The sequence below is a fragment of the Limulus polyphemus genome, unplaced genomic scaffold, assembly GCF_000517525.1.
Source record: "Limulus polyphemus unplaced genomic scaffold, Limulus_polyphemus-2.1.2 Scaffold23, whole genome shotgun sequence".
Taxonomy (NCBI): domain Eukaryota; kingdom Metazoa; phylum Arthropoda; class Merostomata; order Xiphosura; family Limulidae; genus Limulus; species Limulus polyphemus.
Genome location: NW_013665633.1, coordinates 1,608,035 through 1,625,378, shown reverse-complemented (window position 1 = coordinate 1,625,378; position 17,344 = coordinate 1,608,035). Strand labels below are relative to the sequence as shown.

The 17,344-nt window shown below is 32.9% G+C and overlaps 1 protein-coding gene across 1 annotated transcript in view; it reads right to left on the bottom strand.

Moving 5' to 3' along the window:
* Positions 1-286: 286 nt before the first annotated feature.
* LOC111085639 overlaps positions 287-17,344 on the bottom strand; it is a 53,834-nt gene continuing 36,776 nt past the window's right edge. The window contains exon 2 of the mRNA XM_022385210.1: positions 287-2,647. Coding sequence (XP_022240918.1) covers positions 1,565-2,395 — 831 coding nt within the window. The 5' untranslated portion in view covers positions 2,396-2,647 and the 3' untranslated portion in view covers positions 287-1,564. The remainder of the gene's footprint in view (positions 2,648-17,344) is intronic.

Genomic DNA, 17,344 nt, shown 5'->3' with positions numbered 1-17,344 from the left:
TAATAAAAAAATGTTCATTGTGGTAAACGAAATAATAATTTCATCTAAGTAAGAGTTTTCTCTTCTTCCTGATCTGTAAAAAACCCTTACGTGATAGAAAAAAAAAAGAATATTATTTTCGAAACCTGGGTAGCTGAGTTATGGAAAATCCGTTATTAAAACCAAACAACTTGTATGAAGTTTAAATTCGGAGGCCTGTGTAATTTATCTTTTGTAATAATAAAACTTATCGTTATTTCAATATGTTGTTTAAAACATCATATTTAAAAGTTCATAAACATATTACATTTATTAATAGTGCATTGTTTTAGCTGACTATTTATACTAAATTAAGTTTCTTGTTTGTTGTAAAAGTTGTAAGCATTGTATCATTACCTTCTTTTTGGAGTTTTAAGGTTGAAAATATTAATTTAGACCTATGAGGTTAAAACAAATGCAATAATGATATTTACATGTTATTAGGATATTTAGTTTAAGTCATTATTTTTTAAATCGAATTTTTTTTGTGATTTCAGTTTTCAATATAGTATGTGATATTGAATTTTTTTAAACCAAATCGTCAACAACTGGTGTTACAAAAAAAAGACTAACACTTAAAGCGTGTTCAGAGTGGGTTATGGACATATATATAATAAATTATGGTTTGGACATTTCTTGACTTAGATTCATTTACTATATTGAGCAAATGAGGAACATGACGACATATATAAATAAAAGGAGACGTATTGATATCTTCAATCTGAAAGGCATCTCAGCCAGACTAGAGAGATATCTATGTTTCAGTCATAGCCATCCTTAATTTAGAAATGCTTGCCAGAGGGAAATTATTCAGAACCATCCATCGACTTTTCGGCTACTCTAAACTGAATATTGGGAAGAACTATTATAGTTTTAATGCCCGTACAGCTGAAAGTGCAAAGCATGTTAAGCGGAACATCATGGTTCGAGCCTTGTAGGTTGGCCATAAAGGGACAGATGACGATGTATTTCTTAATCACATATTTATTTATTGAGATTAGATGTTTCATAATCAGATAAACTGTAAAAGATGACTTTTGAGCTTAAGAATGTTGGCCTTGACAAAAAATTCAAATCCCATTAGTAATCTTACCATAATTAACATATTTAAAAAAACAAACAAACGATATTTAAGAAGTTTTTAGTTTGCTACTCTATCGGTACAAGTTTAGTGTATGTAATAAAGCGATCTGTTCGTTTCATCAATTCCTCTCATTTTGGATAACATACCTATCATTTTAATCGGCGTACTTCCCATATTTATTAAATATCAAAATGGTGAAATCGAACAATTTCTTGTTATCATCTTGAAAACAAAAATCACAAATGCAAGATATACACCGAATAAAAGAATACAAAAAAATCATTAATTCATTTTAAGTTATCTTTAGAATAGCGTTGGAGACATGTTTTACAATATATATATATATATCTAAATATCAGAGTTTAATAGGGATTATTTGACAGGTTGACTACAACTGAGCTATTATTAGGAACTCCTAATTACATAAAGCATGTTCTGGAGCTGACGATACATTGACACCTGTCAGAGGACTTCGTTAGTTTTGACGGAAGATCTACTACTGTACCTTTCAGTGACAAAAGAGCCCTCTGTCTGTTCAGAAGGTCGTACTGACAGAGTGCGACTTGACAGCTTTTTCTTGGCACCTAAAGAAGATGGACGCTCTGAGTTGCCATCTTCGCAGTTTGTGACGGAAAACTCTGCTGATTCTTTCGAATTACTACAGGAATTTAACTTATTAACTTGTGTTGAGCTAGCACTAGGTTGGGGTTCGCAGGCCATCCAAGTATTTTGATCAGTTTGGTATAATTGAGTGTCATTCGTCACGTGAATATCTTCTTCAATGTAAACATCCGATGGCAGGAAAAGGGACGATGAGTTTTCTACGTAAATTGTTAGGGGGATACCAGTCTGATCTGGACACGGAGAAAACGGTTCTGCAAGATGCAAAGAAATACTGCCGCTATCGGAAGCAGTGCTGCTATTGTCACTTCTGACAGAACCCCTCGTTGAAATTTCTTCCTGTGCCACTCCAACACTCCTACAGGTTGGAATATCTTCAAGTTGCTGTTTATAATCTTTATATGTCTTACATTTGCTTTTGTACAACAAAAACAAGGTGAAGAGTGCAATTAATCCGCCTAGTGTCGCTGCTATTCGTACTCCGGTCATGAAATTATACGATTTATAAAATTCTTCCACTTTTTGAGATTTGTATTCAGGAGACAAAAAATGTGTTTTAGATGGATATCCTCGCCAGACTATCGGATAGCTTGGCGTCCATATAACTGGAATTGACGTATTTTCTCTTTGTTCTCTAGGTGGCGCTGATGTAGTGTTTGCGTAATCGACCATAGTTTACTACTTTCCATTGGCTTATTTGCTTAATATCTGAACGATAAAATTTACCTTTAGGTTTTGTACGCTTTTTTTCTCCATATCACTGTTCATTATTCTCACCAAGCGTTATAAGTGTAGATTTGTTAATCGACTCTGAAACTGAAGACAATTAACTATAATAGAGATAGAAAACACGTGCTCACAGGCCTATCCTTCTTCGGAAAAGTTTCTTATTGTTGGGCTTGACTTTGTAGCAGTTGTTCAATTCTGGAAAATAAAAGTCAACATCATTTCTTGAACTGACCGATTGAAAAATAATAAAATATGTTGATTTAATGCAAGACAGCAATCTAGTGTACTATGTTTTAAAAATAATATTTTTCAAATATATTTTATTAGCCTTATCTGTGCTTGAAATTTATATACTACTATTCAAACCCACAAAGCCTCGTAACAAAACTAATAATTACCTAAAGTTTTTTTGCTTCTACATGTGGAAAGGTAGTTACTCTCATTGAAACAAAATAAAAGTTTAAGTCGACTTGTTAGTTTCATTAATAATATTACTTCAAATGTTTAATATATTATATTTTATCATTATTTCAACCTCTCGGTGGCTCAGCGTTAAGTCTGAGGGTTTATAACGCTAAAAATTGAGTTTAGGTTCCCACGGTGGGTAGAGAACAGATAGCCCATTGTGTAACTTTGTGCTAAATAGCAAACAAATAGAAACATATTATTTTATTTTTAGCCACGGTATATCGACTCATAGAATGGCTCTGAGTTTTTCAAGTACAAAATATTTGCTCGTAGCTCCATCTCTTGACCGATTTGAGATCTGATTACAGCCGCGGCTATTGAGGATCCCCTCTTGTTTAACCCTTGTGACGGATTTACTATTATACATATGTTTTAATATCGATATTTGTTTAAGTTGAATTTATATTTAGAAATGTACATAACTTATACTGTTAAACATGTATTGCGAAATTCTCGTCTATTCTCTAAAGTTGTAGAAGATTCTCGAATGTCAGAATCAACAATATATGTGTGTACGTAAACACTAGTGTAGCGTGTTAGTATTGTTACGTAAGCTGAAGTTTTGAGAAACTCTCCACATGCCTATAAATATAACCATCGCGACGCACCTAAAAACAGTATCTATTATTGGTTTGCTAGAAACTTTGGGAACTATAACTGTGATTGCTATAATGCTTATTAATCGGAAAACTTAATATATTTGACCAGGGAAATTTCGAACATTACAAACCATTTAACTTCAGTGAATTAACATCAGACATTATTACTTTTACGAAAACATTACCTAACGTTATCGTTAAAAAAAAATCAGCGTGTGATCAGTGAAGACCACAGAGCTAGCTAGTTCCATATTAAGTGAATTGTACCTACGTCAACTTGAAATTAACTCGCTTATCGTCAATCCTCGATAAGATATCAAAGAAGTTCCAGACTAGAAAGAAGACATTATATTGCTTGTAAGTCTGTAAAACTTTTGTATATAAATCATTGTCAGTAATAACTATTTGAAATTGTAATACGTAACATAATAATTTGGGGGCTCGTGTCCTAGATTTAAATCGGAGACAAAATTTGATCTAAGTTCAAATTCAAATCATAATTCAATATATATCTGTCAGTGCCAACAAGTTTTGATCATGTCTGATAATCAAGATTTTCTTGAATCACCTTCTCTCGAACAACTAGAAAAATATAAGAAAAATGAATTACTCGAAATTACCAAAGTTTTAGAACTAGAAGTTAAAATATCAATGAGAAAAAAAATGAACCAAAAAAGCATATTACTGAAATACTAGTCAATGATGATTTGTTACCTGAAGAAGTATTAGGGGAATACACTATTGTCCCCACTAGCCAATCGGGGTTGAGTAATAAAGATAAGTTAGAGATCCAGCTAAAAGTGAAACTAGTCTAGTTTGCTTGGCCTAACCAATTCTTATGTATCTACACGTGCTTTCATCTTGTAGTTTTGCTGCTATACATCAGCCATCTTTAATCAGAATGACAAAAACCTAAACACGGTCCAACTTAGGTGAAGTTATAATAAAAGTTCAGACAGATAGCTCACGTGATTTTTTTTTTTTTTGCGTAGGCATGCGCAAATATTTTGGTCCAAATTGAGCGGTTTTTGTTGAATAACTTTGCATATGTGGCTTAAATTTAGACCAAATTTGACACGTAATTGTAGGTTTTAAAGACCTATCAGTGTCTCAAATTTGAAAAAAAAATCCATGAAAGTATGTTTTTCTATGAAATAAAAATTTCCGTATTTTCGGTGCGAATGAAAAAAAATAAGGAAAAATTCAAGCAAAATTGGACATTTTATATCTCATGTATTTCTTAATGGATTGCCTTGAAATATGGCACGTGAAGTAAGGGTTCAGTCGAACACATCCTCTGAAAATATATAATAGTTTGGATTACCATAATCCGAGCTACAGGAAGCGGAAAATTGCTAAACTAACACTCCTGTTAATAAAATACAGTGTGTCCTGCATGTTGTTTTGGGCGCACGACACACTACCCTGTGTCTTGATAACTATTGATATTGATCAAATTGAACAAAACGTAAGTGACTTTTCTGGTTTCTCAATATATTATATTGTAATGCTAGAAGTTTAAGAAAAAGTAGGGATGAGGCCGTTTGTGAATAACAGTATATTTGTATACTTGTTTGGTAGAAACTTGGCAAAAGGGCTGTGATACAATGTTCAATATTTAAGGTTACTTTCCTTGTTTTTCAATAGGCAAGACAAGAAAGGTGGCTGGAATTGTAATTTATAATAAATAGGAAATTTATTTTGATGTTTGTCAAAAATTTTTAATAATGAATAAAAATCTAGAATTTATAGTCATACAAATTAAATATTATTATTTGGGTTGTGTGTATATAAGCCACCTGAATGTGATGTGCAAATATTTGTGGAAAACATATGAGAACATTTTAATTATATTAAATAAGAATCATTACTCATTAATTATAGCAGGGATTTCAATAATAATGTCTGAAACTAGTAAAATTTTTATGTAAATATTTTTTGATGTAGTTTATTGCAGTTAAAATAAATAATAACCAATTTAAATTTACCAGCAAGAGTGAAAGAGAGAGAGAGAGAGAGAAGTATGCATTATTTAATTTTGAAAAGATTAATTGTCTTGTCTTTTATAAACTGATCATTATTTTCCATCCCTGCATGACCAGGTGGTTAGGGTGATCGACTCGTAATCAGAGGGTCGCGGGTTCGAATCACCGTCCCACCTAACATGCTCGCCCTTTCAGCCATGAGGGCATTATAATGTGATGGTCAATCCCACTATTCGTTGGTAAAAGAGTAGCCCAAGATTTGGCGGTGGGTGGTGATGACTAGCTGCCTTCCCTCTAGTCTTTCACTGCTAGATTAGGGAAGGTTAGCGCAGATAGCCCTCGCGTACCTTTGCGAGAAATTCAAACAATTATTCTCCATTTTATTTATTTAACCGATTCATTTAATATATCAGAAACTAAATAAATAGCGTACTGAAACATTAATGACGTTAATATAAAAAGAATTAGAGAATAAATTAAGTGCTGTAAATTGGGATATATTGTATAGAATCCAGGATGTGAATGAAGTTTATGAATATTTCTTAAAACAATTTGAGTTATTATAATAGTTGTTTATTTGAAATTACAAGAAATGTAGTATGTAAAACAGAAGACAGAAGTATTAAGACTAAAAAGTGGATATATAATTACATAAGATATATAAATAGAAAGAAAAATAAATTGACTTATAACGCTAAATTAACTGTAGTTCTGATGATAAAAATAAGTATACTATATATACAAATAAATTATCAACTATAATGAGAAATATAAAGAAACGTTATTACGACAGCATCCTCCTATCTCAATGTGATACTAAAAGTAAATGGTATTGTATTAAAAAATATTAAACAACAGGCACTACATCACTAAAGTTTCAACAACAAGGTACAAACAGAACATTGATCTCGGGCTTCAGTTTATAAATCACTCCTTGATACGGAGTGTTTGTTCATCGCTGACCTTTGCCAAACTCTTAAACAAACTAGAATGGACAGGAACGTCAAACTGACCAAGGGCATATATAAATATGTTGGACTAAACTAGAGATCTTGCACTAGTTTGTTATTTTATGCTTGTTCTTAACTTTCTTTTAGTAGAACCAATGTAACCCTGCTAATAGCAGGAACAAGTAAATTTATAAACAACGCATAATAAATGTGATTAATCACTATTATAGAATAAAACGTATCTTTTTTCACAAATCTTTGCAGACTGAGCTTTCATGGACACATATTGACAATGATGATAAGTATAACATTTACAATATTGTCCACATATCGACAACGATGATAAGTATAATATATACAATATTGTCCACAAACTCACAGATGGTTGTTTGTTTGTTTTTGAATTTTGTACAAAGCTACACGAGGGCTATCTGAGCTAGCCATCCCTAATTTAGCAGTGTAAGACTAGAGGGAAGGCAGCTAGTCATCCCCACCCACCGCCAACTCTTGGGCTACTCTTTTACCAACGAATAGTGGGATTGACCATCACATTATAATGCTCCCATGGCTGAAAGGGCGAGCATGTTTGGTGTGACAGGGATTCTAACCCGCGACCCTCAGATTGTGAGCCGAGTGCCCTAACCACCTGGCCATGCCGGACCCTCACAGATGAATACAGACCTTACAGTATTTTTTGTTGTAGTAATTTTACATTGAATAGTTCTTCTTGATGATTTTCTTATGTTGACAGTATGTGGAGGCAGTCCTAATGGATCAAAAGATTCTCTTTTCCCATCCCAGTGGCTACCAGATTTATGACTCGAATCCAGATTGACGATATACAATTGTTTTTCTGTATGATCAGGTAGTTGATCGATGACAAGCACAACTCCAAACTTCTTTCACGCGCATAAATCTTGTGAAAGTATGAAATAAATTTCTAAAGTGTTCATAGCTTCTTTCAGACAATGTTATGTTGGACATCTGCTGTTTCACTTTCACAAGTCAATGATACATCTAATCTAACATACATATTATCCAATATTTGAATGAGGCTAATTTATTTTGATACAATTAAATATAATAAATTCATGACTTATTGTTTATCCATCCATTTTCTATTAAAATTTCATAAAACATTGAAATTTTCCAAACACTATTATGAAATATCACCAACACACACACACACACACATTACTGACGCCAAGCTATCTAATCTTTGTCTGTTAACAAATACAAAGCTCGTCAAGTGGGAAGGGTGGACAGAGAAAAAGAAGATATAGAAAGGAGAGAATGGTTCTTGCCCAACATGTGCTAATGAGAAAAGCTTAGTTCCGAGTTGGCCAAGTATATTTCGCATAAAAGAAAAGTCAATTATCATACATCGTCGGTATCTATGTATTTAAAATATACTTAATATTGAAAATAAATGGTTCAACCTCTGCATAATCACATATTTTCTACATAAATTTAATGTTCACCATACTTTAACAAGAGTTTTTCTACGTCACTGAATTTAAAAGTCAGTAAACACAATTCTATCACTTTGCATAGTGGTACAAAGCACTAAATGTATGTTCTAAGTATTTGACGGGAGATTTCAGTTATTGTACAATTATTGTATTATTCCTACTCAACACTCAACAAATGGTCAAATGTTCCAACTGTGTTAGTCGGTTAAGAATAATTTTCAAATGAAAGATTTATTCAATTCTAGCTTTAATATCTACTTAAACATGTGAAATGTATGAGATTTCATTATACATTAATGTCTAATTATTATTTTAAATATCTCATGTTATAATGCTTTGAAACTAAAACATAATTTGAAGCAGTGTTGCTACATATATTAGATGAAGTTTTCAAAGGATATATGTTGAGGTCACTGATAACTACATGACAAAGGTCAGTTCTGATTTATCTAACAGCAGCAGGAGGTTTATTTTATGGCACTTTTGAATCAATGACAGGATAAAGGTTTTGTTTGCCTAAACATTTTAGTTAAGATTTATTACACTCATTCAATATCATAACAATTAGATACAGTACATACTAAATGTCTGAAATATCTTTGGGAACACAAATCATCGTGATGGCATCCTCCTTCTTCAAAAATCATTGTACCATGTATTATTTTATAAACTTCACAATACTCTTTCTTGACACTAAAAATACACGTGTCACATATCCTTGTAGGTTTTGGTTTCTTTTTATTTTCAAGATGGTCCTTCATTATTTCTACTGCTATTGCATTGGTTGTCATTTGATCAATGAGGTCCCCGTTGTTATTAAATTGGAACATTATCTGACAGAAGCTTTAAACACTTTAGAAATTTATTCGATACTTTCACAAGATTTTTGTACGTGAAAGAAGTTTGAAGGTGTGTTTGCCAGTGATCAACTATCCATCATGCAGAAAAAACAAATATAGATCGTCAATCTGGATCTGAGTCATAAATCTGGTAGCCGCTAGGATGAGAGAGGAGAATATTTTGATCCATTAGGACTGCCTACACATACTCTCAAAATAAGAAAGTCATCAAGAAGAAGAACTGTTGTATGTAAACTTACAACAACAAAAATATTGTAAGGATCGCATTCGACTGTGTGTGTTTGGACAATATTATATATATTATACTTATTATCGTTGTCGATATGTGTCCAAGAAAGTTTAGTCCTCAAAGATTTATCAAAAATAATAAGTGTTGTTATTCTATAATAATGATTAATCACATTTATTATGTAGCAAAATGGTTTATTACAGAGTGTATTAACTAGATGTGGAAATTAAAGTCAGTGAAACATTCGTTATATATATATAGAAAGTTTGCAGCTCATGAGTTTTGAATTTAGATAAACTCATTGTGACATATTCCCAATGAGTCAGAGAGAAATGTCTCCATGGTGTTAATGAACCACAGATGGAAATGAAAAGAACATCTATGTGCTGCGTACTATCCTATGGAAGTATAGAAAGATCTTTGTCAAACGTACATAATTAAATGTAATAAATGTACGGTGAAATCTGTAGACAATCCTTAGTAACATTGCCCACCCTTGGAAAATACGTATAATACAAATATATATATATATATAATTGAAAACAAAAACGTAAGTTGTGATCTCATTTAACTAATGGATAACAGCAGATTTGTTAAAATCCGATGAACGGTAAGATTGTCGTCAAAACAATGGTTTTTAACATAATTAAATCTAGACATTGATGACGTAATCATATGTGGAAGTAAAGTGCCCACTTTTGTAAAACTCGTGTAAGATAAATGGTTATGAAATATAATAGTATGATTAAATATATGCTTATAAACCTTAGTAAACCAATCCGTCTATAAGAATAGGCCTTCTGGTATCGAACTATGATATCACACCTCTCTAAGATTACTGCGCCTTCTGGTTTCACTTCGTCTGTCATGGCGGTTTAGCAACGCACCCTCTCTGGTGACGTAATTATCTCTACTTCCTACCCCCTCCCCTGAGGTCGACACGCATGTAGCAACCTCTGGCAATGTGTTGCGCAAAAGATGAGGTAACTACTCATATTGTTGAGTTACTGGTGGCCCATTCAGTATTGCGTTTTAACTTCGTTTTAATTTTGGAAGTGATATCTGGCACGTTCAAGGAAGTAACCGTGTAAAAACTAATACTCTCAATAGAAAATTACTTTTCAGCAATTCATAGTGCTAAAAACCAGCATATGCTGTTATTATCAATTAAATCATTCTATTTTAGAAACAAATAATGCCAGATGTTTACAAATGATAAAAAATTATGGACTCCTTATAATATAATAATAGCTCCAAATTGACATTTAGTAATCTCGCTGATTTTAAGGTTTTATTCGCTTTCAGTTTTAATGTTAAAAAATTCCAGAGTTTTATCAGATATTTGGATCACTAGTGAAGCAACGGATCGAAGAGAACTCAATCTTCTTGAGAATTTTAACGTCTGCTAAAGACAAACCAACCTCATCTTAGCATGATTCTTCTTGGCCTTTTCATACAGGGTAATACAAAAGACGTGCATCATGCTCTTTCTAAATCACGTCCTTTCTATAATATTTATGTTTTTCCATTTTTCTTTTGTTACAACAATAGGTTGGGAAGTAAGTAACTTTGTAAAAATGTATGGAAATGATTATGTTATTTAAGGATTCTAAACGCCCGCTTGATCTTACATTTTTCGGTGTTTATCACACGTCCAAATAACCTGGAAGATTTAAAGCAGAGAATCACAACTGCCTGCGTAACCGTAACGTCGCAAATGTTACAAAAACGTGAGCCGCAACCAGATCGAAAGAGAGATCTTGTTCCATAATATTTAAGCTGTAAGAGCAGAACTTAGCAAAATCATTGTGGCGAGTGACATTTACATTACCTTTCATTAATCTATTAGTATAAACCTTATTGTGATAAACCGCAACTATCTCAAAACCATAAAGTAAAGATCGACAACCAACCTGGAAAAAGAGATGCAAAACGTGTAATTATAACAATTGATAGATCCTCATTTATATAAGAGTTGTAAAAGGCATTAAAAAGTAAAGATATTGCCTTGCATATTTTACACACTCTTAGTTTCAGTTTAATATTTTGCGCGAGCAATGGATTTTAAAATTCAAATATTTCGATTAAATTATGCAAATCAGAGTTTTATCATCAAAAAACAAACGAACAATAAGAAAGGTGATTTTCTTTATACGACCAGCTTCAAAATTATTAAATTTAATTTTGTCACCTTTGATAGAGTGAATTTATTCAAATGAGGTCGCTGTTGAACGGATGTGCGTTTTGTTCCCAAACGAGACCATTTTATCTTTATTTTTCTCATATTTAGAATGTACGGCTAAGATGTTTAGTTTGGAATAATTCCTCAGCCTCAGCTACCTGTGATATAAGTCAAACTTTGCCAGGTAAAAAACATTAATATTTGATTAATTAATTCTGAGAAAGACTGTATAAGAAAAATGTGCTGTTTGTTTTACATGTAGAAAAAAAAGAGTTGTATTATATACAAACGTGTTTTCAAAACTCAAGAACTTAAAGATGTGAGAATTTTTCAATATTTATATTTCTAAGACCTAATTTTTTTAAAACATACACACATACATACTTAGCTGTATAGCCTTGGTTTCGTTTTCAGTTTAAGTCACTTCAAAATTCTTAGATTGAAATAAATAATTTTTGATGTACAACAGACAATTTAGTAAACTGAAAAAATGAAACATCCTTTTTTTTCTTCTGAAAACAATAAGAGTGAAATTTTTAAGTCTACCAATTTGCTTGAGATAATTACTTCTGTTCTTGTAACCGTAACAGTTTGAAATTTCTTTACATCCGATAAAAATGCGAGATACTCGTGAATCTTTTCTGCTTTTTTAGACGACGTCATACAACGAGAAACGCGATTATTTTTTTGAAAAGCAGTTATGAAGATAATACATTATGATGGAAAATTAATGTTTTGAACGTCTGCTATGCAAAAAAAAAAAAGAGTTGTTCTTGTACTAAAAAAGTTACTTATTAATCAATAGATGTCGGTAACATTTCCCCTCAAAGGTGAATAAAATCGCAGTATTAATAAGCAAATAGATAAAATACTTTAAAGTCTTTCTCAGAAGTGAAAGAATTAGATTGGATTTTTTATTCATTGGAAGAAACTTTTGTTACGTGAACAGATTTATAAGCTAGATATTGAACGTAGATCGACTAATCCTTTGAAAATCAATTAATAGTTTGCCTAACAGCTGCTGTCGAACTATTTGAATCACATGAGAATATTTGGTGAACATGTACACAACAAATGGGAGGGCTCGAGCCCTCCCCTGAGTCCCCTTAGCCATAATCTTTTAAAATTTGTACAATACAAATATGCATTAAAAAAATCCACATTTAGATAGCCGAATATTTATCTTTAACCCGAAATACTTGAAAACAGTGAGAAACACATTTACTTTGATTTTATTCGCTCGGTAATCATTATAATATACAAGTAAGACATTTACAGCTTTGTTTCAATCCTTCAACTGTGACTACTCTTTTGTTTGGCGCACAACTACAGCTAATGCGTGTAAAGAAAAATATTAACGTAAATAATGATCTCTTGTTTTGTATATTTCTATATCTTTTGTTTGTTTTTGTTTTAATTTCGCGCAAAGCTACACGAGGGCTATCTGCGCTAGCCGTCCCTAATTTATCAGTGTAAATCTTATACCATCTTATAATATCTTATACCAACGAATAGTGGGAGTGACCGTCACATTATAACGCTCCCACGGCTGAAAGGGCGAGCATGTTTGGTGTGACAGGGATTCGAACCCGCGACCCTCAGATTGCGAGTCGAGTGCCTTAACCACCTGACCATGCCGGACCCCTATATCTTTTCTGTAGAGCTCAGTTAATTTTGATTTATTTTTATGTATTTTTTAGAATGATGGTCAAATATTATTTAAAACAATAAAAATCCTTCCTTGAGACTGGATTAGTACAACACAACATTTATTCTAGAAGTTTTATGTATTTTATTATTATGTCCAAAATATTCCCACATCATATATATGTGATGTATCTATATATTTAAATTATATTTTGTATAATAAAACAAAATTACTAAATCGAGGGATTATAACGCTAAAATTCGGGCATCAATATTCACAGTGAACACATCACAAATAACCTATTTGGGTAGTTTTGTGCTTAATAACACACAAATCATCGCCAGATTGACGACTGTCAGCAAACTATGAATTACTTAAGGTAGCTTGGCGGTAAGCTATAGGGCCCATAACGCAAACTTCTGTTGGACACAAAGCAGTTATAGCCCATTATGTAAGTTTTTAAAAAACAAAACAAAAAACAAACGAACTATTTTTCGAAATTTTATTATCAAAAAATAAATGTTCTACTTTTGCTTCCTAAACACATTTTTTGGTTCAGAATATTTTACAAGGTTTATCAATTACCAACTGTAAACTGTTAGCGTAGGTTTTAAGGACGGAATGAGATTGAAAAAACAATTTCTTTTTTCAACAACTTACCCGGTGTTTAAGCTTTCTATACACATAGCAATGTTTGAACAATAAACTATTATATTGTGCAGACCTTGTTTGCCCACACATCTATATTTGCATTCTTACAAAGCGAAATATATTTAATTTTGCGGCTATGGATGGAGTCTGTTCGCCTTGCGGTGGTAAAGTCTGAAATTGAAGTATAAACACAACTGCTCATATCGGATAAATTCCATACCATGATCAGGCGAGTACTACAGTTTCGAGCCATATCAGCGCTCATGAACCCAATTAGATCGATAATACCTATACTTTTTCACAACGAGAAATATATTTTGTAGGTTTGAGAAACAGCTTGGAATGGATGTCAGCTGTACACACACCTTTGTACTGTTTCATAACGAGAGGCTTATAAGACTCATTTCTATAACATTTCTTATCATTGATCTAGTTAGGCTGACACAACTAGAAACCACTGTATTCAGCTAATCATGGTAGAGGACTTAAGCATTCAGTTGAACCAAATGTATTTCATATTTTAACCCATTACCTCGTTTAGAAGTAACTACTGTTGAAATAAAAAACTAAATTTGACAACATGAAGATTTTATAAAGCTTTTATTCTTGTCCATATGTTTGTTCGCATCTTATTCACATAAATCTAACAACATGTCTGGCTAAAGCGTTTGTTCTTGTCCATCTGCTTGTTCATATCTCATTCATATAAACCTGACAACATAAAGAGAAGCTAAAGTGTTCACTTTTATCCGTCTGTTAGCATCACATTAATATAAAACTAACAACATTAAAGGTAGCTAAACCACTCACTCTTGTTCGTCTGCTTGTATCTTAGTAAGATAAAGCTAACAACATTTGTAGCTAAACCATTCACTCTTGTTCGTCTGTTTGTATCTTATTAAGATAAAGCTAACAACATTTGTAGCTAAACCATTCACTCTTGTTCGTCTGTTTGTATCTTATTAAGATAAAACTAACAACATTTGTAGCTAAACCATTCACTCTTGTTCGTCTGTTTGTATCTTATTAAGATAAAACTAATAACATTTGTAGCTAAACCATTCACTCTTGTTCGTCTGTTTGTATCTTATTAAGATAAAACTAATAACATTTGTAGCTAAACCATTCACTCTTGTTCGTCTGCTTGTATCTTATTAAGATAAAACTAACAACATTAAAGGTAGCTAAAGCACTCTCCTTTGTTGATGTGTCTTTTTATTGGTTATAATACTAGCTAATTGGCATGAGTTGAGAGCACCACCTTGTTTTTACTAACCTCATATCTCATGCCAAGCTGTCCTTGTCATGTAAGACGTAAAATACGTGGCGAATACTCGTATAACTCAGTTTTTATTCACTGATAAATACATGGTTGACATTAGCGTAAAAAAGGTCGCAACCTAACTCTAGAAATGACTATATAGTAACAGAAAATGCACTACCGCAATTCTAAAATTATAATGGAACCAACCACTCACATAACCCCTCACCCACACTAACATATTCGCCCACATACAGACAAACACGCCTACAATTAGACATCGGGAAACCATTCATCAGTGGTATTAGTATTAAAATATTTTTCTATAATGAATTGCGAAGCTGTTTTTGACAGTTTAAACGATTATTGCAAACAATGCACGAAAGATTATTATTTTTAAATATATTGATAGACAGCACATAATGGTTCCCAGTCTTTCTCTTAACTTACTTTTTAAAGCCTACATGTGATCAGTCTCAAAAACTAAAGAACCATAAAAGTTACATGATTAACGCCGAAATTTGGAGAAGCATAAGAAATCAATAGGTCAAATATTTATAGTAAAATACACGTAAACTGCAGACATATCTTTTTCTACAGAATGCGGTGTTTTACTACTCATTTCGCCTAGTTATGGATTTCCAGAAAAACTTATTTAATTCACTATAGTAGAATTATTTAGCCACAGGACCCGGCATGGCCAGGTGGTTAGGGCTCTCGACTCGCAATCTGAGGGTCGCGTGTTCGAATCCCCGTCACACCAAACATGGTCGCCCTTTCAGCCGTGGGGGCGTTATAATGTGACGGTCAATCCCACTATTCGTTGGTAAGAGAGTAGCCCAAGAGTTGGCGGTGGGTGGTGATGACTAGCTGCCTTCCCTCTAGTCTTACACTGCTAAATTAGGGACCTCTAGCGCAGACAAACAAAACAAACAAACAAAAACAAAATCTAGCCACAGAATCAATTAAAAATCAATTTTTGGCTATTACTTCATGAATAGAAGGTTCAGCTTCGATATGTGAAAATTACACTAGTTGCTGATTTATTGTTGTCACATTCCTGATGTTAAAACTCAAACTAGACGTTTTATGTAGGGTTTGAAACAAGCAGGAGTCTATCAGTTGGTGTACTATTCTATTATACTATCCGTGACCTAACTGGACGTCATTATTTGATTTAGTTGGTGAAAGACCAGAATGGCATGTGGGTATTATCGTGAATTAAGGCCCGGCATGGCCAGGTGGTTAGGGAGCTCGACTCGCAATCTGCGGGTTCGAATCCCCGTCACACCAAACATGCTAGCCCTTTCAACTGTAAGGGCGTTACAACGCGACGGCCAATCCCACTATTCGTTGGTAAATAAAGTAGCCCAAGAATTGGCGGTGCGTGGTGATGACTAGCTGCCCTCCCTCTTGTCTTAAACTGATAACTTAGGGACGGCTAGCGCAGATAACCCTAGTGTAGCTTTGCGCGAAATTACAAACAATCAAATTGTGAGTTAAAGAACATAAATCCCTCGTACGGAATATGAATAATTGACTACCTTATTAAATTGAAACTGATAACTCAACGTTCTATATAAAGGAACTATATATTGTATAAACATCAATATTTTTGTTCTAGTTAATTATTATTCCACAAATACAATGAAATGATCTTCACAGAGGGCTTAATTATATATTATATATAACAAAGTTTCTGTATACATGTAATAACTAAATAAATACACGAAAATCCGTAATCTTTGCTGAAAATACATTATGTAGCATGTTTTAAAATGAAAAGACTAAATTATGCCCGAAGAGGAGCTTTGATGGTATTCGGATTATCTTTCTTGCTAAGATCATACGAAATAAAATCTGTAACTTATAATAAGCCCATCTATGGGTATGTATTACGATGTCATGGCTCCCTTGTGGACCGTTCTTGCAAACTTAGCTTCTAAATATATGTCAGCTAGGAAATATTTTTACAGATACTAGTAATGCTCTATAAAGCCACCTTATGGGCTCTTAATAATTGCTTAAGGATGTGGGGTTGTAAAGTTTTTCAACGAAGGAAAGGCTTTACAAGAATATTAAATCAATTAAAATACTTGAAAAACATGAAAATTAATTATTATGTATTATGATGTCATGCCCCCACCCACCCCTTGTGGACCGCTCTTGTAATCTTAGCTTCTACATACATATCAGAAAAAACAAGTACTTGCATTGTTAAATTGATTTTTGTTGTGTGTAAATAAATGCCTACTTTAAATACATAAAACAACACACACACACATATACGTGGTGTGTGTGTGTGTGTATATATATATATATATTAGCAATGAACTTTTTGCCTATCAAGGCTTATGAAGCAAACTTCCCGACAGAAAGTTGAACTACTTGATGAAATATTGAGGCATTCACTTTCTACTGTTTCTATTCTTAGTCAGGGCACACCCAAGTACATAAAGAATTACTCAACGGTTGTTGAGCCACGAAGGAACGCGACGCAATCCAAATAATGAAAATTTACCTTAAAACGTAGGGATTTTTAAGAAATAGAAGAGTGTGAATGAATAGTATTTCAACCGTACTATGT